Consider the following 22,204-nt stretch of genomic DNA (forward strand, 5'->3'; position numbering starts at 1 on the left):
GATAGTGCACATTATTATCCTAACACTCCGAAGAGCATCCCAGAGAATTGCAGTTCTTGTAGGTCTCCATTCATTGGGCATGATACACTAATAGTTTCCACTTTTGGACGCCAAGCCAGGCCTTTGGATTACATAATCATATCAACAAACTTGGCTTAGGCGCTCTATTTCTTCTATTGGTCTCGGACAACCTGAGATGCTTGCTTTGTTTTCAATTGCTTAGCACTAAATTATCTGCTGTACAACAGCTTTGGCTCGCATACTGCATTGATACTCACGTGTATGCACCAGTTGCTGCTGGATAAGATAAGGCGGAACACAATTGTTCCGGTCCGAGATAAATCAGCCATCGAAAAAAAGTTGCCCGCATGGCGAATAATCCGGGGAATAATTTCTAGCTAAATAGCACCCTCACCGTCCCTCGTTAACTCTCGCTCCGCAACCATAGGGTTCTTGCGCTTTCTTGCCCCGTGGTTGGGGAGACAGATTCCTAAATCACGGCATTCAAACCTCCTCAAGATGACGATTTCCGAGACACAACCCGTTTCGCAAAGCAACGGCGAGGCGCAAAATGCGCCTGCCCACGCAACTACACAACCGAGGAAGAAGCTGCAGGGTAGGGAGTTATACAAGAGCATAGGGAGTCCTAAGTATATTGTGGCTCCTATGGTGGATCGGTCTGAATTTGTAATTCCTACCACATTCTGTTCCGCAGTGTTTCTTGATCTAACAGTTGATTCCAGGCCTGGCGCATGCTTACTCGCTCGTTCATGCCTCGCGATGACCCCAGGCCACTGCTTGCATATTCGCCCATGTTCCACGCGCGCTTGTTTCGTGAGCAGGCCGGCATGCGCCTGCAACATTTCCAGCCCACCCGCGCTGCTATCAAAGGCGATGATACCCCCTATCTTGACGGAAACCCTTCAATAGACCGGCCTCTTTTTGTGCAATTCTGCGCGAACGACCCGGATGATTTCTTGGAAGCTGCGCGCCACGTAGCGCCATACTGTGACGCTGTAGATTTGAATCTTGGGTGTCCTCAAGGGATTGCGAGACGAGGTCACTACGGGGCTTTCCTTCAGGAGGATTGGGATCTGATCTATAAACTGATTAACAAATTACACAACGAATTGGATGTCCCCATTACCGCCAAATTTCGCATACAGGAGTCGAAAGAGAAGACCTTGGAATACGCAAAGATGATCCTATCCGCTGGGGCAAGCATAATCACCCTCCATGGACGCACGAGAGAGCAGAAAGGTCACAATACGGGTATGGCGGATTGGAGTTATATTCGTTACCTTCGTGACAATCTGCCCCCGGACACGGTTATATTCGCCAATGGCAACATCCTGAACTATGATGACCTGGAACGTTGTCTTGAAGCGACAGGTGCTGATGGCGTGATGAGCGCTGAAGGAAACCTGTCGGACCCAGCCGTGTTCAGCATTCCTCCCGCTGTGGGAAGTGAAGGTAGGGAATACTGGCGTGGCCGGGATGGAAAGGGTGGATACCGAATTGACGCCATCTTCCGGCGGTATCTGGATATTATCTACAAATATGTCCTTGAGCAACCTGTACCGGACAGGAAACCCCTTTATCTGCCGTCAGACCCTGACGAGCCGGAAACAACGAAAACAACGATAGAACCCGCCGCAGAGGAGGCCGAGGAAGACGGGCCACCAAAAAAGAAACAAAAGCGTGACAAGTCGAAAAGACCCAATTCGCCCAGTCTTGGGGTGATGCAGGGGCACCTTTTCCAACTACTTCGCCCGATGGTTGCGAAACATACCAATGTTCGGGACGCACTTGCACGGTCAAGGCCAGGCGACATGGCTGCGTTCGAGCATACCCTGGCTCTCACCGAAAAGGCAATTAAAGAAGGCCTTAAGGAATACGAGCAATTCCCGGAACGCTTTGAGACAGCTCCTAACCAAGAGCTCACAGGCTCCAAGGCGACGATTGCCGAGTATGGCAGGCCGTGGTGGGTCTGCCAACCACACATTCGGCCCCTGCCTGAGGAAGCCTTAGAGAACGGAGCCCTCACAGAGAAGAAAAAGAACACGAAACAAGACAAGACCAAGACCGAAGCACCCGCAGAGAAAGCCATTACCCCTGCTGAAGGGGCTAGCGCTCCCGAAAGCTCGACCAATCCGTCAGCTGCAGCAACACCGGACGCCTTGGTAAGCGGTTAAAGCGAACGTCTCGACACAGCATCCCCATTCAATACAGTTAAAGCGCACCGACTATAGACATCCTACCTACCTACCACAGAAGCCCACAATACCCACGACAGTTACGGTATATAGAGTTCTAGACATTTATGCATAGCATTCTGAGTTCAAATATCAACTCCAAGAAACCACATACCATCATGGTCTCTTGTCCAGCCTGGTATCTCAGTAGAAACAAAGCCAAAAAAAATAATAAATAAATAAAAATAAAAATAAAAAATAAAAAGAAACCTCCAACTCCAAACCCCAAATCCAAAACCCAACCCTAAAAATCCAAAACCAATTGCGGCGCCATCTTCTCAAGATCCTCAACCTATAAACCCAATCCCACATTAGCAAACCAAACCCCTTCTAAAAAGCCGCCGAAAGAAAAAGGTGAGAAAACAAGAAAGAAAGAACAAACCTCAAGAAATCCATCCCCAACCCCCCTCTCAACCCCCGCATTCCCCTCCGCCCTCTCGAACGCCGCCCTCGCCAACGCCTCCCTCACAAAAACATCCACATACTTCGCCACAACCCCATTTGCATCCTTCGCTAGCTTCGTCTTCTCATTCTTGAAATGATGATGTACCAATTTCGTCAGCAGCTTCGGTGGAATAGCCGGGTCGCTGGAGAGAACGTCGGGTTCGTGAGCCCGCGCGTTGGTGATCTCCGCGAGGATGTACTCTGGTTCTTCGGAGGGGGAGCGCGAGCGACTATCAGATTCGGAGCCGGAGCCGGAGCCGGAGTCGGAGTTTGACGCTGAGGTTGAAGCTGAAGCTGGGGCGGGGGGTTCCGAGCGGCGTGTTTTGGATGAGGAAGCTTTTGCGGGGGCTTTGGCTTTGGTTTTGCCTTTCGCGTTCGGTTTGGATGCTGTTGAGGGGCCGGCTGTGGCGGATTGTTGGCGGCTAGGGGGTTTGAAGGGGAGTTGGCGGCGTTTCGGGGCGGGCTGGCGGTCTGGGGGCATGGTTGTTTCTGGTCTCTGGCTTCTTACGTGGGTTTGGTTGTGGGATAGATAGAGTAGATGGTTGTTATCGTACATTTAGTGTTGGAGATGCGACGACGCGCTTCATGACGCGAAGTCAGGTGATTTGGTCAATACTTTATTGCGCAATTGGGTATTATATTGTTTAGATTGATCTCTAGGATAGCATGCATTTTCTTAAGTCACTCGGAATAATTTCCCCAAAAATTGGTTGTTTTGACAGGGACTAGATATAAAATGCTTTGTAGTGCATGTTCTCACTATCACTCATCTTCACCCTTCGGCCGTACAACAGTAACATCCAACCCCGCCTCTTCCAAAACCGCCCTCGAAAGCGCCCACTTCACGCCAAACAGCCCCGAATTAAACCGACACGACCAGAGCTCCCCAATCTCCGTCTCTTCAGCCCGCAACTCATCAATCTGTCTCACCATATCCGCGACAGCAAGCTCCGTATTCTGGATAATGACATCAGCCGTACTGACTCTTCTTCCATAATTCCGTGATGTAAACAAGCAGATGATCCAGTGCTTCTTATCTCCGTCTTTGTGGTCTTTCTCCTGAGGCGGGATAATGAGAGCTGTCCCCTCCGGTAGTCGAAGATTTCTGGTAGGTTGAGAATTGTCCGGTTCATCTGATGGAGTCGAAGTCACTCTGTACGCTGGATTAGATTTATACTTTTGACAATGTGTGCGGTAGATTCCGTATGCGGCCGGATACTGTGTCTGTCAGTGGTTGATTGAACAACGGTATAAGGGGTGATATACTACTACCTTCTGCGTGAAAGCTCTTGCGATCCCGTTGCCCCAAGACCCAAGGCAGTTACAGGCGTCTGAGTGAGGCGAAAAGTTAGCTGTCGAGTTATGATACGGCTTAGATCACATACGGATTAAAGCTGCCCTATCTGGTGCGTCGAAGAGATTTCCTTGTACCTCTCTTATGTGAGCCATTGTGAGAATATTGGCGGCCTATTGTGTCGAGATTTCTCAAGTATGTGCCTTTGGTGCAAAACAAAACAAAACAAATGAGTCAGGAGAGTGGTTGCCTCGCGTAGCTCGTATTTTATTCACTACGGAATTTAATTCGGAAAGTTGGGGTGCTAGACCAGGAGTAGTGGAGTTACATGTTAAGCTATCTTAAACTGATGCCGAATTCAAACAAATAAGTCCCTGCCGTATGGGTTTGAGCCAGCCGAATCACTTAAAAGAAAAGACATCAAGCTTTCACTTAGCTATACCATACAAGGGAGACGTAAGAGGGGAATGAGAGGGAAATAAGAAAATGAATGAGAAAAGGCCCTTCGCTACTACTTCTCAGCGTGAGGCTCCATGAGGATGACTCACACGGTGGGAAAGGAAGTGTCGCAGGCTCTTATATTTCTTAGCGTTGCTTTGGCTAGACCCTTCTCCCATTTGAGAGCCATCATCAGTCGGAGTGCCCTTTCCTCTTGCTGATGTTGACGGTCGGATGTTCGCTTCGGGGTTCCATGAAGAAGTTGTTGCTTCAGAAAGAGCTGCGCTTTGGGCGCTGTTCGATTTCAGCCTTCTACTCAAGGATCGCGAGATGCTTCTGAGGATACCAGAGTCATCATTCTCGCTCCGCTGATCATAGCGCGTGGTTTGGCTCGCGTAGGTCACGCCGTCTGTCGCAAAGTTCTCTTCAGGAACCGGAAGGTATAGGACCACGCCTCGATTGGACTCGATCTGTAAAAGGTCCCTAAGAGCTGACTGGATCATAATGGTGCAGCGAAGGTTGATAATGGTGGCTATGAGACATGGAACAGCGTAAACTTTCAACACGTATGCAGGATCCTTCGAGATACCAAAGTGAATACATGCATTTTGTTGCACAGTGACCATCATAGAACCTTCGGGCTTCTGATAGGCCTGCGCCAGGCGAGAAGCGATCATTGAAGCAAGTGGCTCGTCGTCTAGAACCTAGCCATACTGTTAACTTCCAGAAGCCACCAAGCCCCAAATAGGACGTAGTACATGCATACCATATTGCTTATTTTAATCTCGGCCACGATAACGGAGTCTAGGGCAACTCGATCCCTGGGATCTCGGCGGCGAGTGCCAAATGTGTCTTCATAGTACTGAAGCTTCGTCTGACGCATTGGTTCCTCTCCGACGCTTTTGCGGACCACCTCGAGGGACGCTGGATCTGGAGATGAGCGGCGAGTCAAGTTCGGAGCCACCGAGTCATCTTCATCCGTTTCCTCCATGAACATGGGAGGTCTAGGGGGTAGTTTATCGAGCTTGCTTCGTTGTGCCATTGTGGCCTCCGAAAAAGCTCCAGCCGACATGGCCCGGAATGTCACAGGTGATTCAAGGATGGGAACTGTCGGGGAAAGGCTCGTAGAGGATGCTGCCGAGGGGTTATGCCGTCGTCTCAGGAGAGATAGATCCAATTTATGGTGCCCTGGGGTCATTTTTCTTGGAGTCTTATCCAAAGAAGTCGACGCCTTCAGGTTGGAGCTATCGTCCTTCAGCTGTAGCCAAATGAGCGGTATGAGGAGAGAGGAGGAAGGCTAAAAAGGCAGCGAGTCGCAAAAGTCGCTCCTTCTCCTGCCCTGGTTTGTGCTCTTCATAGCAACAGGAAGGCGCTACTTTCCATCCAGGGGGTGAGGTGTGCTCCTGCTGTGAACACAATCCGTGGAACTCAGTACTACTACTGCAGTTAGCAGGACTCTCACTTGCACTCCGTCTTCCAGTGAACACTTCCATGATATTTGAAACTAAGCCAACCACTCGAGACAACCAGGAACAGAGTAGGAAAATAGTGTCTGTTCGAATGATCCAGTATGATTGGAAATGAGTGGTCTAACGATAATATGACTCTTGATCTAAAAGGGTTCGAAGGGAAAGAAAGAGCTGCAATCTTTTTGGCCGTTGGAAATATCTACTTATCATTGTGGTGATGGCGCCATATATATAATATATATATTTCGCAATATGTCTCTCCTTGGGTAGGTATTTCGGCCCATACCACAGAGTATAGGACAATTTAAGTGATTCTAGAATTTAAGCTGTAATTATTAATACAGCTTGAACTGGTCTAAGGACTAATGTTATGATAATAAATGGTGAGTACGGCGGAAAGTTTTCTATGTTGCGGTCTTGGCAGGCGGATATCTTCTCTCTTCTCTCTTCTCTTCGCGATTTGAGGACCTCTAGAGCTCCCAACGCGTTCCTCAAGGAAGCGGAATCCCCCACCCGCACTTCGCGTTTCACTGAACGATGCATGATTCTAGTCAAAGAATCCTATCAAGATGAACGACGCGACAACATCTATGCTCGCAGAGCATTTCAGTTATACACCGCTGGTCAGTATACTTGTAGACGTCTTGCCTCAAGAGATGCGCGCTTCCCGTACCCCTCATATACCCACCCCTTTTTTCTGTCAAGATACCCAAGGCTAATCAATTAATTGTAGTCCCTGGTAGATGACGTTATCAACTCGATCAACAATCTGATATATCAAGCTATTTCAAGTCTTGAAGCCGGTCTACTCTCCACCCCTCCCGAACGGTTGGGCTTTTCGCACGCTAGCAACGGTTCAACCATCCCAGACACTGACGAGGATGGGAACGTCGTTTACCCCGAGGCAAAGTTAGAAATAGAGAATGGACTGCACCAGTTGGAAACACTCCTTGAGTCGACAGTCGACAAAGCCTTTGATAAGTTTGAAATTATTGTCTTGCGAAACTCGTTTCGCGTGGATGATGATTTGCTAGGATGGATCAGGCTGAAGCATTATGAGGTATGCGACGAGCTTTAGTTACTATGCTCCTGTTCACGAACTGACATTATATTTTCTGCCGCAGGGACTGGACCTAAATCCAGCTTCGAACACCCCTACTCCAGAGACAATTACTGCTTTGCGCAAAAAGCTACAAGAAACCAAGAAGTTGAACCGAGCGTTGAAACAAGAGAGCGCCCGAAACGACGCGATCATATCCCAGTTACGGTCTGTTTTGTCCACCGTCAAAGGGACCGACGGCGCGACAGGTGCGAAACAGGAGGGCGATGCCGAAGCGCCGGCGCTTCCTGCGAACAAAGACCTGGATCTATCGTTCTTAACGGAAAGCCCAGCGGCCCAGCAACTACGAGTGGGCGCTGCTACTGGACCAAACACAAAACATACCCCGCTTACCACAAATACGACTTTTATATTATCTCAGCTCCCTGCGCTACAAGCGTTGCTTAAGAATCTCCGGCCTAAACTGGCGACTCTACCAAAATCGGCGGATATGACGGGGGCGGATACTAAACTCGACGAGAGAAAAGAATATATCGAGAGCAGGATCCGTTTGCATTTGGAGCGGACCGGACAGCTTGGGGTGGGCAGTGATGGCAATCCCGTCGTCGCCGGACGAAAGATCGATATCTCCGAAGCGCAGGCGCTGGAGGCGGTCGCGGGAATGCTTACGCAAGGCGACAAGATGTCAGAATAAGAAAGATCATGAACGGGAATTGGACGGCGTGGTTCATTCGCCATTGGCTATCGTGAAAGGAATCTATTCTCGGCATGAAGGTCAAATTGGGCCTAGGCGGACCAGGATACGCTCCATGTCTGCTGGTTCCGTCTGAATGGGACCACGTCCACGTTGGCTGACTGCAAGATGTTTACGATCTTTTCGTCTTTCTTTTCGAGGGTGATGAACTCCTTTTGCTCCTCGTCGATGCCGTAAAATGCGCGGCCAAATTTGCTCATGAAGCCTTCGACTATCTCCGGAGTGATGTCTTCCTCCTTCAGAATGCCCCTTTCACAGGCTTGCTCGAAGGAGTCGAGCACGACCTGGGTTGTGTATGGCTGAGTGAAGACACCGGCAGCGATCTTGTCTCCTCCCCTTTTGGAAGCCGCGGGGTGAGGGGCGCTGTCGGAGCCGAAGAAGAACTTGGGATTGCCCGACGCCGCGGTCCGCAAGAGGGCGTCACGATCCGCTGGCGTTTTAGCGACAGGCTTGCAGAAACAGAATGGGTCACCAGCCCAGCTGTCGATGATAATCGAAAGATGATGTGCGGTAATGCTTTTGGTCCCTAACCGTCAGTCCAGACTAATAGCAAAGTGTAACCGGGAGACAAACGTTGCTGCCACTGTGGGGCCACATTTCTTCACGGCTTCTACAGCGGCTGCTGTAGTACAATGCTCCAAGATAATACGCAGCTTCGGGAAGCGCTCGTGCAACTGCAGCAAGGTGGGCAGGAAGCGCTCCTCCGCTGAGAGAACGGTTACGTCGCCTGTCGAGGGGACCTCTCCGTGAAGGTTCAGGATCATGTCCTGACGCTCCATCTCTTCAAAGACTGGGTAAAATTGGGTATAATCCACCACACCGGAAGAAGAGTTGGTGGTGACGCCGGCTGGATAGCTCTTGACGCCGGTGATGCCGCGCTTCTTGGCCTCGATGATGGTTTCCGGGGTCACGGTCTCGTGGAGGTACAGCGACATCAGGAAGTTCACATTGGGCTCAATGGCTTGTAGGCGCTTCTTGTAATCGAGTGCGCGGTCGACAGTGGTCACTGGCGGGACAAGGTTTGGCTAAATAGTGATTCCAGTCCCATAAGTAACAACACATGAAACAAGGTCCATTGAAATCAATCAACTCCTTACCATGACAAAAACTGTATTCACGCCCCCTTGTCTGATAGTAGGCGTAACCAGTTCCATCATCTCACCATCCCGAAGGTGAACTATAAGTCCCATCTGATCAATCACTTTTCTGCAATTGTAGAGTACATGAACGTCAACGCACCATGGAAGTCGGCCGACGCGGGGAGCTTAACTCCCTGTAACTTGGACAAAGGCATAATGAGAGTCTGATATGCGTTCTTTAGGATCCCAATTCAGGGTTGTCGGTTCAAACAGCTAGCGGCGAAGGAACGGAATGTTGCCCGGCTCAAGCTGGCAGACGAATAGCTTTAGATGTAGATATCTGCGTTCCTTTTCCCCGCCATGGATTTTTGTCTGCGGAGCAAGGCAAGTGAATTGGATTATGTGGGGGCTTCAGTAACAGTAAATGAATATATTTATTTATGTCCAATCAGTTTCCTTCAATCAAAAGACAGGGTGGTCGAGTGGTTAAGACGTTAGACTTGAATCCCAGCTGGTGACGACATCTAATACCTTCGGGTGCGCGCGTTCAAATCGCGTCCCTGTCGATTTTTTGTTCGTGACACGTAGCGTGGTCACGTGACCAAACAACATATCCAACATATCTGCGAATCAGAGATAGCCTTGGGACCCATTATTTCCCAAAGTAGACCTAGTGTTTTCCTGTGAACCAATGACGTCCATCTCTTCTATGCATGCCTTTGCCCACCAGTATAACTCCAATTACTTCAAGTCTTGTCCTTATATAAAATAAACTCACTTAACTCTGTCCCATCTACTATACCTGCCTGCCAAACACCAGTTTATCACTGTTTCTTTCAACGGTCAATACTGATGTTAGAAGATCTCTTGCTTGCTGTCCATTGCAGGTTGCCATGGTTTTATTAAGATTTATCGTCTCCATCTAGCGTATATCTACTTGACGCAAACCTGAAGCATACACAATCATATAACTAACCAGCATACCAGTGACATTCTTCCATTGCAATCATAAATTACTCTTTGGCTCCTCTTTTCCTTTACGTGCATAGCTATAATGCCAATCCGCCTGCTCCATGTCCGCCCGAATGGAGTAGTTAGCCTCCGCATCCTCCAAAACCGCCATATCCAGCTCTGCTACCGCCATGCCTTCACTTGACGTCCCCAGACGCACCAACGGCCCCGCATACGGAATCGTAACCTGCGACAATCCACAGTAATTCCGCCCAGGAGGACCCCCCGCATTAGCAAATACCACCGCACAGGTATTCTCAAATGTGCGCGCCGTAAGAACACTATCCAGAAACAAAGATTCAGCCGAAGGGTTCCACCGATGACCGGCATCCGAGGCGCCGCTCCGCGTCCATAACGTCGGCACAATGATGATCTTCGCGCCCTGTTGCACGAGCTCCCTCCATGCTTCCGGGAAGGCCAGATCCCAGCAGACAAGCAGCCCCACCGGACCCAACGGAGTCTGGACGACCTGGTGCGGGCTAGTTCCGGATGATCGCAGATGCTTACGCTCTGTTGGGCCCCAGAGATTCTTCTTGGTGTACGAGCCGAGAATCTCGCCGTTGTTGGAGATGAAGTAGGTTACGTTTTCTAGCTTGGGTTGGGTTGGGAGAGCGGAGCCGTCTGGAATGGTCTGGACGATCGATCCGGGGACTATGCAGATATTGCATTCTTTGGCTAAGGCTTGGTACTGCTTGAGGTAGGTCTCCCAGTCGGCGCATAGGGCGACAAATCTAGGGTCGTTGGGGATCCAATTTGTTAGATGGAATTCTGGGAGCACTGCGAGGTGACATCCTTGGGCGGCGGCATCGCGGATGAAGCTGACAGCTCGAGCGAAGTTTTCGGCAGGGCGGAGAGGCTGGTATGTGTTAGCTTGGGTAACCTGTGGCTGGCGGGCCAGCTAATTGAGTGTTTGGGGAGTGAACACAGCAAGGAAAATACGAAGCTCACCTTGACATAGAGTTGGATTACGGCGATCTTGAAGGTGGGAGCCATAAAGAGCAGCAAACGAGAGTAGAATAGAACCCTGACGATAGATCCAGCCAAAACAAAAAAAAAATCAGAAAAAGCGGCATTTTAGGGCTTATGTGGCAGTGAACTGGATCGTCAACTGCATCACGGTGAAGGCATCAGCAGCCGAGGCAACATATTGACTCTAGCAAAGGTGAAAATGCAAAACGTCTTTTCTTTACCAGTCTTATCAAGAGAACGTTTAAGTGAATCTTTAATATTATAGTCTTGTCACGCCGTGTCTGCCTTTGGCGCCGTTATTGGTTCGAGGGTCTTTGATATCCTGTCCTTTTATAGCCGTAAATGGACAATATATCATATATTAGTACACCTTTTCCGTGTCTAAAGCAGCTACTTAAGGTGCTTAATCCCAACTTTGTAGATTTACGGTGAGATGATAGGATGGATATCCCGCCCAGGATCATGACCTACTCGGAAAAGACCGATTATGATCAAATCCCAGCCCAATCATGGCAGATTATTCGGATGTGCTGACGAGGACAACGAAGCTGACAAATTCACAGCTCCTGCCGAGGTCCCATAGCTCTTACATGGTTTGAGATATTCTTTTTCTCTCTTTTCTATTTTCTTACTTACTAGTCAGTACAGTAATTTTGTTGCTATCGTTTGGACACCATGTTGTGCCTGAGACGGCGACATGCCTTCAGCGTCTTCCTATTTATAAATATGCCCTCCCCTCCCATGAATATATACCCACACATGAAAGAGAAAACGTGACCATGACTGCCACCGATGGACTTTCCGTGAAACCTCAAGAGACTGTTGCACCACCTTCAACGATTTCGAAATCGCCTGCTCCCCCAAATGGTGGCTTTGCAGCCTGGGTGGGTGTGTTCGCTGGCTTCCTTTTGTTCATCACCACTTGGGGGTTTTCGACGGCATACGGCGCCTTTCAACATTTTTACCAAACGAATCTATTGAGCGATAGTTCACCATCGCAGCTTTCTTGGATTGGCACTGTCAATGCTTTCTTCCTAATTTCTTCTGGTGTTATCGCCGGCCCACTGTTTGACCGGGGTTTCTTAATTCACCTTATGATTGCGGGATGCTTCTTAACTACGCTGGGCCTGATGATGCTAAGCCTTTCTCACAAATACTACCAAGTGCTCCTCTCCCAGGGTTTCTGCTGTGGAATTGGTAGTGGACTCATCTATGTGCCGGCCCTGTCTATGGTGTCTACTAGTTTCACGACTCGGAGGGGCATCGCTGTCGGCGTGGTGACCTGTGGCGCCAGTGTTGGTATGGCCTACCCGATCGCTTGTTGCAATAGGTACTCAGGGCTAACAACCGTCAGGCGGAGTTCTTTTCCCCATAATCTTCATACACCTGCAGCCTCGGATCGGCTTTCCCTGGACAGCCCGAGTCATGGGATTTATCCTGCTGGGCTGTTCATTTATCGCGGTTCCTTTACTGATGCTGACCACAAAGCCGAAACGCGGTTCTCCACGTCAATTGATCCATTGGGATGCGCTCAAGGAGTGGAGTTTCAATGCCTACGCGGTGGCTAACTTTCTCATGTTCTTGGCCTATTTTGTACCGTTGTTCTACGTGCCCGTTTTCGCCTCGCAGGCGCTCCAGACTTCGACCGATATGAGCTTTTATTTCGTGTCTATCTTGAACGCTGGGTCCGCCGTGGGCCGATTGGGGTCAGCAGCATTGACTCGACGGCTAAGCGCTGGCGTTATCCTGATTACCAGCGTGTGTGCATCGGCGGTGTTGATCTTTGGCTGGATTGGTATCACCACACAGTCATCATTTATTACATTTTGTGTGCTGTTTGGCATCTTCTCCGGTGTGCTGATCTCGGCCAATCCCCTGGTCATCGCACATCCCGTTGTCTCGCCCACTCCGGCCATGATTGGCACGCGCATGGGCATGCAATGGTTTGCAACCAGCCTTGGAGTATTGATCGGGGCCCCCATCGCGGGTGTGATCGAGGGCCGCGGTGGAGGCAACGGGTACCTAGGATTGCAGGCCTTCAGTGGAGCCATCATGACCGGCGGAGCGCTGTTCTTGATGGTGCCTCTATTGGCCGTCTGGCGATATGACCGCCGCCAGAAAGAGTCAGAAAGATAAGACTGCATATCCACTAATGAACTGCTTCTGCCAGCAGGCGTGAAGTGGACCCCCTCGGCTCAAGGCTACTATTCCACTGTGCCTTCACCCACGAGTTCTTCCTTCTCAAGCCCTGGTCTCTATGAGGGATGTCGAGAACTATTTACGCTCTCGCTCGTGGCCTCGAGAGTGAACCCTCTCCAGCTGAACGCAATACCCTTACATCTTCTGAGTCTAACGCAGCCTTCAAGACCACACCAATCCCAACAATATAAAAAAAAAAAGAAAACACCAGAACACCAGAAAACCCATCGGTCAAACCCAATACAAACCGCCAATATCTACCTTCCTTCGGCGATATACCAAGCCCTATGCAGCTCCCATACCCCACCCGTGTAATGTAATCCCATTACTCCTGTATCTGTACTACCCCCCCAAAATAAACCTCAATAATAAACCATCACACCAATATACCATCCAAAAACCACACAGCCCAAGACCCCTCACCCCCTAGAATCCTACACCCAAACCGTAATATCCACCGTCTTCATCACACCCCCCCCCTCATGCGTTTTCACACGAGTCAAATGCCTCATACTTTCCGTACTAGCACTCGACCGCCTAATCCCATTCCCATCCCCATTCTTCCGCCACGACGATATATCCGTCCTTACCGACGGAGCCATATTACTGAAGCGCGCAGGATCGGAATAAAAACTACTCTTGGCCCTCCGCCCGCTATCGTACACGCTGCGTTTCGGAGACCTCAGCTGTATCTCATCTGGGAGGCGGGTGGTGAGGAGGTCTGAGTGGAAGCCGGCGGAGATGTGGCAGATGGTTGGGAGGCAGACGATGGTGACAGATATGTACATCATGGCTTGGGAGAAGATTACTGAGGTGACCGTTGTCCCTGGTTATTTAGGTTAGCTTAGTGAAGGGGGAAACGAGAGAGGGGGAAGGGAAACAAACATGGAGTGTCTGGGGAGTTGAGGAATGGGGGGAGAAGAGCTAGTTGGGCGATTGCGAGGGCGATGAACACCGTTTTCTTTGCTTGTTAGTTTGGTGGGCTAGTGGAGTATAGGGCAAGGGAGACGTGCGTGATTCGAGTTGAGAAGAAACAGAGGATTTTGACTCGTTTTCCTAGTCGCATTTGGACGTGGCACGTCATGAAGAAGGTGATTACGAGGATGATCACCTCGGTGAGGATGTGGAGGGCTGACATTGGGTAGATAATTGTGCCGGCGCATCTGTCTGGGGTATAGAGCCAGGGTTCGGGTAGTCTGCATCGGAAGGCGAGGCCGAGGGCGAATGTGGTCCAGGTGGATGTGAATGCGATGGTTATGGTGCAGGTCTGGCGGATAACTTTGTTGAGGGTTAGGGTCCAGAGTAGAAGGGTGGTTGATAGTTTTGATAGTGATAGAACTATGATTAGGAAAAGTTGGGCGGCGTAGATGAACTGGTAGGTGTGAGTTGGGATATCGGCTTGATGGAGTCTTAGGGCTAGGCTTTGCTGGATTGACGAATGGCCCCCGCTGTGAGGGTGTCTATGTGTTGTCCCGGTCCACGGTCAATGGATTTTTACATGAGATCTACTTGTATGATTACAGTATCTTCATGAGGGTGATGTATGGCTAATTTATGTGGTATTCTGCTCTATCGGTTGGGTCCCTTACCAGAGCTACCCAGATGGGAGTATTGACCACCGGCCGTCCCTGCTTGAAGTATATGGCGGACCGTAGTTTGGCCGCGACGAAGATAATGAAGGGATCTGAACGGCCACGGAGACGAGAGTGATAAATAAGTGTCTCACGATTGTCGTTTGAGAGGACCGGAAATGGAGCATTTTCATTGGACATTGTCACTACGAGAGGCTACCATAGTCAAGACGGAAGCAGCCGGAGAGGATCGAGTGAAGTGATAATGAGGGGAAAATAGCCTCGGAAATGACTATAAATGTTTGCAAGTTTGTCTTTCTATTCGTTGCTAGAGGTTTGGAACACAGATCCCTGCTTGCTACAGTGCAAAATTTCGGTTTGAGGGCCTCGCTCACCACGCCCTAAGGGCCCCAAATCTGACTTTGCCTGATAGTAGATCTGTGTTCCGGCGCATTTTACAAGAAAATGCCTTAGAAAACATGGCCACGTACATGTTTGCCACTCGTAGAATGCCCAGAGACCCCGGGGGGGGGGGGGGAGGTGGTTGTCATGAGACAACGAAGTTACTTGGCAGTGATGAGGTAGGGCTAATTCACCTCCTCGGTAGAGACTGTCAACCAAGTGTGAATCCTCGAGGGACAAAGAAGACCGGGAGTATGACTACTAAAGATGCACTACAGCTATTCCGCGCTTTTAGTCTTCTCCCCCAGCCTCCACTGTGCTATAATGTCTCAATCGTAATGGTGGACACTATCCCAAGTGTATGCGAGTACCGATCCTTTGGCATGTCGGTTCTTTGTTGACCGGCCTCTTCGGCCTTTCTCACTGCACCTAGATCGCGAAAATTCTCCGGAGAGTGAAATGAATTCTTTGCTAGATATGGATTGTCTAGGTTTAATCTATTGTCTTTCAACATTAAGCCTAGATGGAGCGGAGGAGAGACACTCTTTGGGATTCTATCGTTCCTCTATCTGACGCCGACGCCCCGCCCTTCAGAAAGAGCACGTCTCCTACAACCGCTTGTTATGGTCATGGTTCTTTGTTATCGCCTCTTTGTAATCGTTGAAAAGGTTTAACGAGGATAGGAAACATGTACGGCGACGAAATTGAGATGAGCGCCAGTGCGGGCCCATTAAACTTATGATGGCGGCGTTGAATATCGCCAGGGACAGACGTTGGAGGTATGCTGCAACCACGTCTGTTTCATCTTTGCGCTCTGTGACGCTGAGTCTCATATTTTCCCTCTGAGATATTTTTTTCTTCTCTTGGCGTTTTCAGCCACCTTGGTCGCTTCGTGGGAGACAGCGGGTGCAAGTATACTGGCGGGCCTTCTTAATGGAGGTCCTACAGCCATCGTGTACGGGGTGATTGTCAGTTCAATAGGGAACTTGGCATTCGCAAGCTCTTTAACTTAGGTGGCTGCCGTGTATGGGATATTGAATACACTTCATAGGGCGGAAATCGCAATATCACTGGACTTACATGCTCGCTCCTGGTTATTGTAGGTTCTTTACTTTCTTTTAAGGTAAGTCGGCCTAATTGAGGTAGTAAGCTTTAACCAGCTAATGTACTTCCGTACAGGATGGATTACAGTATGATTGATGTTACTTCATCTCGAAACTCACCGCGGAACCCCGCTAATATTGATGTATAGGTTTTCTCCCGGGCTCCTCTCGAGGGTATTGCTCTGTTCTTCTTTGGGAAGCAAACCATAAGAATGGTCGTTCTAAGCCATCCTGAATACGACCAACAAAGTGCTTATGTGGGCGACCTTTCTCATGCCAATCGTCATTAATAACATTGCTTGTTCTCTACTCCCACTTGTTGAAATCGCTGCGGGCAATTTTGTCTTCTTGCCCGTGTTCCTCGCTGTTTTTCTCATCCTAGCCCCCCAGAACCCTGACGCCTTTATTTGGGACAACTTTGTCAGTGGGCTTAGTGGCTGGGATGATCCTGGGGTAGTATTCTCCAATGGACTTCTGGACCTATGCTTGGTTTTATCATGGTGTTTGCTTGCGTGGATTGGGTGGTTCGTGGACGCCTGAAGTGGAACGGACCGACAATCGACCTGTCTAGAGAAAATACAAGACGGTGTTTTAAATTGGGTGGGCTATAGTTATCAAGCTCAATGCATATACAGGGGAGTCTTTTTGACCAAAGTTTTTGTGTTCGCTCTTTTCCGTTTGAACCAAGGCATAGTTATAGCTTAAAGCCTCGTAAGACTATCTCTGTTCAACGTTCATTTTGCCTTTACCTTTTAATAATGACAAGACAGATCATATAGCAACCAGTGTTTGGCCTTTCGCTAGTCACAGTTAATTGGAAGCGCCAGGACTAAGGTCAAATTGAAACCCCAATCTATGAATATCTCTTTGTGCGCTGAATGGTGGAAAAACCTCACGAATCCTGGGGTGAGATGTGACGCGGTGAATCCACTCATTCCTTTTACTTGTAACTTCAGCTACTATAGATGACATTGTCTAGAAATTGCAAGGCTTATGGCCTATTAACCTTCCATAATCCCATCCCCTTCGCGCCGCTCCAGACTGCTGTATCCTGCAAATAATATCGTCTAACCGCCTTGCCCTACACTGCAAAAGCATGTGGCGCTTCGTTTAGCGTATCATCATGCTCGAATGATTAATCCCGGCCTGATCCATTTTTTTTTTGCAACACCTAAGGTGGTTTCTTCCACCAAATAACCGTTGATTGGTTCCGTCCACATCCCATTAAGCGCCCTGGGAAATCTAGAGCAACCGTGCATGAACACATCTTTTCGAAGATGCGGTCGGTGCAGAAACCTGCAGAAGTTTATTTTTACCTGAGCGCTTATAGAGGCTCCATGACTGGTGTGATCTATACGAGCATTAGTGTGAGCCACTGTAATGCTGGGGAAGCGTCTACTTGTGGATGGATCGGGTTTAGAAGTAAGTTTACCATTCCAATGCCTCGAGTTGACTATAAACCCCCATTACCCATCGATTATCTCTGCTGTGTTTTTAGCCTTCGTGTGGTGGGCGCTCGCTGTTTTGTTTATCTTCCAGTCCCTCTTTTCTCACTTTTCCCTCTGTTTTCCGGCAAGAGTCACGAACACATTTTCTCTTTTTTTTTTTTTTTTTTTTTTTTTTTTTTTTTTTTTTTTTTTTTTTTTTTTTTTTTTTTTTTTTTGAAACGAAACTTTTGTCAAGAACTCCTTGTCTACTCTGTTTACGAAATATAATCTCTATATTGTACTTGATATGGATGCCGGTTCAACCAGTTCAGTCTCCTACCATGTGTCCTGCGCCTCCGATGCGGATGAGTCAAAATATCTCAAGAGAGTCCAATACCTTCGTTGGATCCGGCTTGGGCTTGGAGTCATTTTGTTCAGCATTGCGGTCTCGATCATCGCCTGCGAGACAGTTCCATATAAGCAATACCGGTCGACATCAGCATACGGGAGGGTCGGGTTATATCTTTGGCCCTTGAACTTCGACATCCGTCCGACTGTCGCACTGCTGTCATGCGGCTGTGTGATTGCATTTCTGAACTTGGCATACACTATCCTTGCCCTTATTCCGTCTGTAAGCTCTTCATTTACTCACTTATCCTCCGTGATGCTGCAAGTGACCGTGACCGTGAACAAATCCATTTGCTAACCCTGCTAGCCGCGCGCACATATAAAGCAATTGAACCTCTTCGCCACAGCCATTGCCATTGCCGGGTTCCTTGTTGCACTGGCCGGACTTGTATTTGCCATCCATTTACCGGGATCGAATCCCCCAAGTGGGTTCTCGAAAGTAGAAACCCTGCATTCGTGGACCTGCAAGTGGAAAACGATGCACGGCCAATTGAGGACTAATGTGGACGACACTGCTACACCACCACCCGGTCATTTCGCTCGAGACTGTGGTCTCACCGGGGCATCGTTTATCCTCACAGGGCTGGTAGTTGGGTTGGAGATTCTTATGGGGGTTGCGGCCGGTGTTGGGGTTTGGTTTGAGCGTAGTGTTGCGAGGCAACGAGAACAGGATGCGTCTCCGCTGAGAAAAGTGGAAGTCGCGCTGAAGTATCCAGGGACCTGAAATATCCTCGTGTTGGCGTTGGTGAATATTTGTGTGAGGGTAAATTGAGAATCGGATATTCATCTCACTGTTGAACAGTGAGGGTTTTCTTTTACTGTGTATGTTAAAGGTATACATGGTACTGTTTGTATACGTATGCATTCGCTGTGTTTATCTTTTGGTGTGTAACAAATGTAGCAAACAGCAGTAACACTTCACATCATCTGTTTACCTTTTCCTCTTTCCTCCCTCCTCCCTACACCAGGACTCGTAGATTTTGACAGCAAACATTCAAGTCCATCTTCTTTTAGCTCTAACCCCACTGCATATCATTTCCCACCCCTCGTTGGACCCCAATCTATCATGACTGAACCGGTTTCTATTGCACCTGAAGCTGCGGCATTAGTATGCAGGAGCCTACAAGTTTCTCGACCACTCTTCAGATTCTACTCCGCAAGAAAGTGCGAGATCAAAGAGCTGGTTCCAACTGCCAAAAGGCTCAACAATCTCCTCGCTATCTAAGAAAGCTTGACCAAAAACGTGACCAAGATGGGACGTAAATTATCCTTCGCCCTGCGCGCATTACAACTTAGAGATCGAGAAATCACCCCGAGGAGATTGCTGAGCCCAACCCTCTTTTCAGGCGTACTATGGCGTACAAATCCAAGCTGGCATTATGGCGGCTCAAGGGTCTGGACGTCCCGGATACTACATTAGATCACCGTTCTATATGCGCAAAGCGTCACGAAGGAGCAGGCCTATGGTTTGTCAAGGGCGGTCATTTTACAGATTGGCTTGCTCACGATAATTCTTTCCCTGGCTGAATGATCCTGCGGGGTATGGCAAGTCAGCCCTTCTCTCAACAGCTATCCAGTATACGCTCTATCAAGAGTATGCATTTCAGCCAAGGAGGCTTTCCGTGATGTCGGTATGGCATTCTTCTACATTACCTTCAATGACAGGTCCAAGTGTGATGGTGCAGCAATGCTTTGAAATGTGATCCAGATATTTAAGCGAATGTATATATTTGTGGATGCGTTGAACGAGTGCTCTGCATATCAGAGAAGCGACGATGGGGTCACCATGGACATCAGCAATTACATCTTATCCCGATTGAACACTATTTCAAGTCTCCATGAACAACACAGGAGGACTACGAAAAAAGTCCAAAAAGCCCTAACTGAGCATGCTAGAGGAAAGTAAGCGACATATCATCATCATGATAAATCATCCTGGGCTGACATAGAGCTAGCTTCTACTCCGTTAAACCCCAAATGTGCTTTTGAGATCATTCCTTCATCTAGGGCTTTCTCCTTTCAAAGTTGAGCTATAGTACTCTCGAAGCCCGATCTCCCAGCAAGGGAGCTACAACTACGCCAATGCCTGAAGCTGAGCCCTTGAATGTCCAGCCTGTAGCTGGTCCGCCTCCAAGCAAAATTGCCGCAGCTATTCCAGCCATGTAAAGCTCTTCGTAGATCGGAGAGTATGGTCTCTGGGTTCGAAGTTTATCCTCAAAGAAGGACCGAATCAACCGCCAAAGACAGAAGTACAAACCATCAAATTCCTCCCGCAGCATACATACCACGACCCCGGTCCCGTCAGTCGTTACGGAAAGGGCCGAAGACTCCAACCAATACTTCGTTCTCATGGACCAACTAGATGGTCAGACGATATGATAGACTAAGCATGACCTGCCTTAACACCGCCTCAGAAGGAGCACATCGCAGACCAAGTGGCAAAGTGCATCCAGCAAACTACAATCACCTACCGTACAAACCCGTTGATGGTGGTCCATTCAGCTCTGATGACTGACATTATCTCCTAACAACCCTCTTCATCACTATCCCCCCTCCTACCACCCTCCCCCAAATCCACCCCCCAAACAACACCCGCAACGGCCACCCCCAAACCCCCTGCAACAACAAACGGCAACCCCAACCACCACCCCTCCAACCTCAAACCCACCCGAAACAGCTCCGCAAACCACGGCCCAGAAACCAAAATCCCACAAGTCTCCACAACCGTAATGCCCGTATACACCCGTCCAAGGAGCCTCCCCGGCACGAAACCCGTCACCAACGAGCGGACTAGATTCCCATACCCTTTCCCCAAAGTCGTTATCACGAAGCCGGCCATCGCACCGACGACGGTAGGCGACCAGGCGACGATGAAGAAGCCCAGGGAGAGCATGAGGATGCTGATCCTGGCGAGGAGCAGGTCCTTGCGGGCCTCCGGGAGGCTGAGGCGTTGAGTTAGGATCCAGGAGGCGGAGGGGAGGAGCGTGGTGGTGACGAGGATGGTGGAGAGGGCTTTTAGGGAGATGATGAAGCTGGCACGGGAGAGAGGGAGGGTGTAACGTTCAGAGAGGTATTGGATATTGAGGCTTTGGGTGGGTTCTTCGAGGGCGTTGATGAAGAAGGTGAGGGTTAGGAGGAGGAGTTTGGGGTTGTGGTGGAGAAGAGTGGTGGTTTGGGTGTAGAGGTGGGGGGTTTTTGCGAGGAGGCATTTTGATTTGGGGGGGACGGTCATTATTGGTAGTGGTAGTGGTGGTGGTGGTGGTGGTGAGTCTGAGTCTGAGCCTTCGTCTGCTGGGTTGTTGGTGGGCTGGTTGTGTGGATTTGGATTTGCAGTTTCGCGGAGTAGACAGGCCATGAGGAATGTGATGCATGCGCAGATGTAGCCTAGTTGGATTGGTAGCCATGGTCCGTAGGCTTCCATTAGGGTAGACGAGAGGGGTGTGGCGGTGGTTTGGGCTAGATATTGGCCTGTCATTATTCGGAAGAAGGCTGTTGCTCTGTTTTATAATCTCTCATTAGCATGCGGGTTTTGTAGATTGTAGTGGAAGGATATTCGAACCGTTCATTCTCGGGCATGATATCCGCGATGATGGTTAGGATCATGGAAGACAAGACAGGAATGCCACCTCCAATGATGCTGAATGCCGGTGCTAGCCACACGAGACGAAGGGGGAAGGTTTTCCAGAATGCACACACGAGGAGCGTAGCGTTCATAGATAACAAGATCCCTCCCACGCTGAGAAGAACAACGGGCTTTCGGCCCCATTTATCAGCCAGCAGACCGTATGGAATTGCTAAGATGACGCCTAACAGAGGAGATTAGCTTAGCTAGTAGTTACGATCTACTATTGCGTTGCTAGTACGTACCGGGAATGTAGGTGAAGAGAGCTTCATAGCCCCGGATCAAGGCGACGTCTCCCTGGACCGGGGCGATCTTGCACCACTGTTCTGGCACGTTTCCTCCTGGATCAATGCGACTGGGATCACTTTTTTCATAATACTGATAACAGATAATGCTCTCGTACAGTCTGGTCAGCGGTATGTTGATCGACAGAACCGCAAAATCACCAAATGTGACTAGCAATACGCATATAACGAATATCGATAGCCGCCCCGTCTTGAGGGGGGCCTTTGGGTGGAGTGCAAGATCATCCTCGCAGCGGGATGAGATGGACAATCGGTGATCCTGTAGAAGAGGCTCGGCTTCATGCGTTTCTTCTCGACTTATGGAAGATCCTCTTGAGCGTATGGACATGGTCTACAAAGTAAAGACCCTATCCTTGTATTGCTGGGTTATGGAGGAAAGGGAAAGGAGAAGGAT

At 49.3% G+C, this 22,204-nt stretch overlaps 11 protein-coding genes and 1 non-coding gene across 12 annotated transcripts; 5 read left to right on the top strand and 7 right to left on the bottom strand.

The window, feature by feature from the left end:
- Positions 1-277: 277 nt before the first annotated feature.
- On the top strand, positions 278-2,532 carry BDW43DRAFT_116180 (tRNA-dihydrouridine synthase family protein). The gene is made up of 2 exons (XM_032038001.1): positions 278-687; positions 744-2,532. Exons 1-2 carry the CDS (start codon positions 520-522, stop codon positions 2,193-2,195), a joined length of 1,620 nt encoding a protein of 539 aa, XP_031905255.1. The 5' UTR covers positions 278-519; the 3' UTR covers positions 2,196-2,532.
- Positions 2,533-2,672: 140 nt separating this feature from the next.
- BDW43DRAFT_261589 (CENP-X/MHF2 family protein) lies at positions 2,673-3,187 on the bottom strand (the record flags this gene model as incomplete). Its single annotated transcript, XM_032040323.1, has 1 exon — positions 2,673-3,187. A coding segment is annotated over exon 1 (486 nt), but the record flags the coding sequence as incomplete, so codon positions are not given.
- A 224-nt stretch (positions 3,188-3,411) lies between these two features.
- BDW43DRAFT_116191 (ADP-ribose 1''-phosphate phosphatase) lies at positions 3,412-4,234 on the bottom strand. Its single transcript, XM_032038002.1, has 3 exons — positions 4,085-4,234; positions 3,966-4,030; positions 3,412-3,917 (listed from the first exon to the last, which is right to left on the bottom strand). The coding sequence occupies exons 1-3, from the start codon at positions 4,146-4,148 to the stop codon at positions 3,462-3,464; spliced, it is 585 nt and encodes a 194-aa protein (XP_031905257.1). The 5' UTR covers positions 4,149-4,234; the 3' UTR covers positions 3,412-3,461.
- Positions 4,235-4,313: 79 nt separating this feature from the next.
- On the bottom strand, positions 4,314-6,256 carry BDW43DRAFT_261593 (MIF domain protein). Its single transcript, XM_032040324.1, has 3 exons — positions 5,923-6,256; positions 5,198-5,868; positions 4,314-5,135 (listed from the first exon to the last, which is right to left on the bottom strand). Exons 2-3 carry the CDS (start codon positions 5,627-5,629, stop codon positions 4,512-4,514), a joined length of 1,056 nt encoding a protein of 351 aa, XP_031905258.1. The 5' UTR covers positions 5,630-5,868; positions 5,923-6,256; the 3' UTR covers positions 4,314-4,511.
- A 122-nt stretch (positions 6,257-6,378) lies between these two features.
- On the top strand, positions 6,379-7,700 carry BDW43DRAFT_116205 (MIND complex subunit MTW1). The gene is made up of 3 exons (XM_032038004.1): positions 6,379-6,523; positions 6,634-6,960; positions 7,025-7,700. Exons 1-3 carry the CDS (start codon positions 6,470-6,472, stop codon positions 7,652-7,654), a joined length of 1,011 nt encoding a protein of 336 aa, XP_031905259.1. The 5' UTR covers positions 6,379-6,469; the 3' UTR covers positions 7,655-7,700.
- BDW43DRAFT_116197 (dihydroorotase) lies at positions 7,701-9,178 on the bottom strand. The gene is made up of 4 exons (XM_032038003.1): positions 8,954-9,178; positions 8,812-8,891; positions 8,288-8,739; positions 7,701-8,230 (listed from the first exon to the last, which is right to left on the bottom strand). The coding sequence occupies exons 1-4, from the start codon at positions 9,006-9,008 to the stop codon at positions 7,747-7,749; spliced, it is 1,071 nt and encodes a 356-aa protein (XP_031905260.1). The 5' UTR covers positions 9,009-9,178; the 3' UTR covers positions 7,701-7,746.
- Positions 9,179-9,261: 83 nt separating this feature from the next.
- BDW43DRAFT_t21 lies at positions 9,262-9,359 on the top strand. Its single transcript has one exon. It is a non-coding gene; the product is annotated as a tRNA-Ser (tRNA).
- A 260-nt stretch (positions 9,360-9,619) lies between these two features.
- BDW43DRAFT_261602 (carbon-nitrogen hydrolase family protein) lies at positions 9,620-11,021 on the bottom strand. Its single transcript, XM_032040325.1, has 2 exons — positions 10,753-11,021; positions 9,620-10,660 (listed from the first exon to the last, which is right to left on the bottom strand). Exons 1-2 carry the CDS (start codon positions 10,795-10,797, stop codon positions 9,800-9,802), a joined length of 906 nt encoding a protein of 301 aa, XP_031905261.1. The 5' UTR covers positions 10,798-11,021; the 3' UTR covers positions 9,620-9,799.
- Positions 11,022-11,427: 406 nt separating this feature from the next.
- On the top strand, positions 11,428-13,090 carry BDW43DRAFT_261603 (putative MFS monocarboxylate transporter). Its single transcript, XM_032040326.1, has 2 exons — positions 11,428-12,072; positions 12,128-13,090. The coding sequence occupies exons 1-2, from the start codon at positions 11,553-11,555 to the stop codon at positions 12,907-12,909; spliced, it is 1,302 nt and encodes a 433-aa protein (XP_031905262.1). The 5' UTR covers positions 11,428-11,552; the 3' UTR covers positions 12,910-13,090.
- Positions 13,091-13,406: 316 nt separating this feature from the next.
- On the bottom strand, positions 13,407-14,744 carry BDW43DRAFT_306289 (uncharacterized protein; the record flags this gene model as incomplete). The annotated part of the gene is made up of 4 exons (XM_032045997.1): positions 13,407-13,798; positions 13,858-13,933; positions 13,982-14,344; positions 14,562-14,744. The coding sequence occupies 4 exons, from the start codon at positions 14,742-14,744 to the stop codon at positions 13,407-13,409; spliced, it is 1,014 nt and encodes a 337-aa protein (XP_031905263.1).
- A 3,038-nt stretch (positions 14,745-17,782) lies between these two features.
- BDW43DRAFT_306290 (uncharacterized protein) lies at positions 17,783-18,607 on the top strand (the record flags this gene model as incomplete). Its single annotated transcript, XM_032045998.1, has 2 exons — positions 17,783-18,106; positions 18,191-18,607. 2 exons carry the CDS (start codon positions 17,783-17,785, stop codon positions 18,605-18,607), a joined length of 741 nt encoding a protein of 246 aa, XP_031905264.1.
- Positions 18,608-20,407: 1,800 nt separating this feature from the next.
- Positions 20,408-22,138, bottom strand: BDW43DRAFT_306291 (major facilitator superfamily domain-containing protein; the record flags this gene model as incomplete). The annotated part of the gene is made up of 3 exons (XM_032045999.1): positions 20,408-21,380; positions 21,443-21,689; positions 21,751-22,138. 3 exons carry the CDS (start codon positions 22,136-22,138, stop codon positions 20,408-20,410), a joined length of 1,608 nt encoding a protein of 535 aa, XP_031905265.1.
- Positions 22,139-22,204: the final 66 nt, after the last annotated feature.

This window comes from Aspergillus alliaceus (genome assembly GCF_009176365.1).
Source record: "Aspergillus alliaceus strain CBS 536.65 unplaced genomic scaffold BDW43scaffold_3, whole genome shotgun sequence".
Classification (NCBI taxonomy): domain Eukaryota; kingdom Fungi; phylum Ascomycota; class Eurotiomycetes; order Eurotiales; family Aspergillaceae; genus Aspergillus; species Aspergillus alliaceus.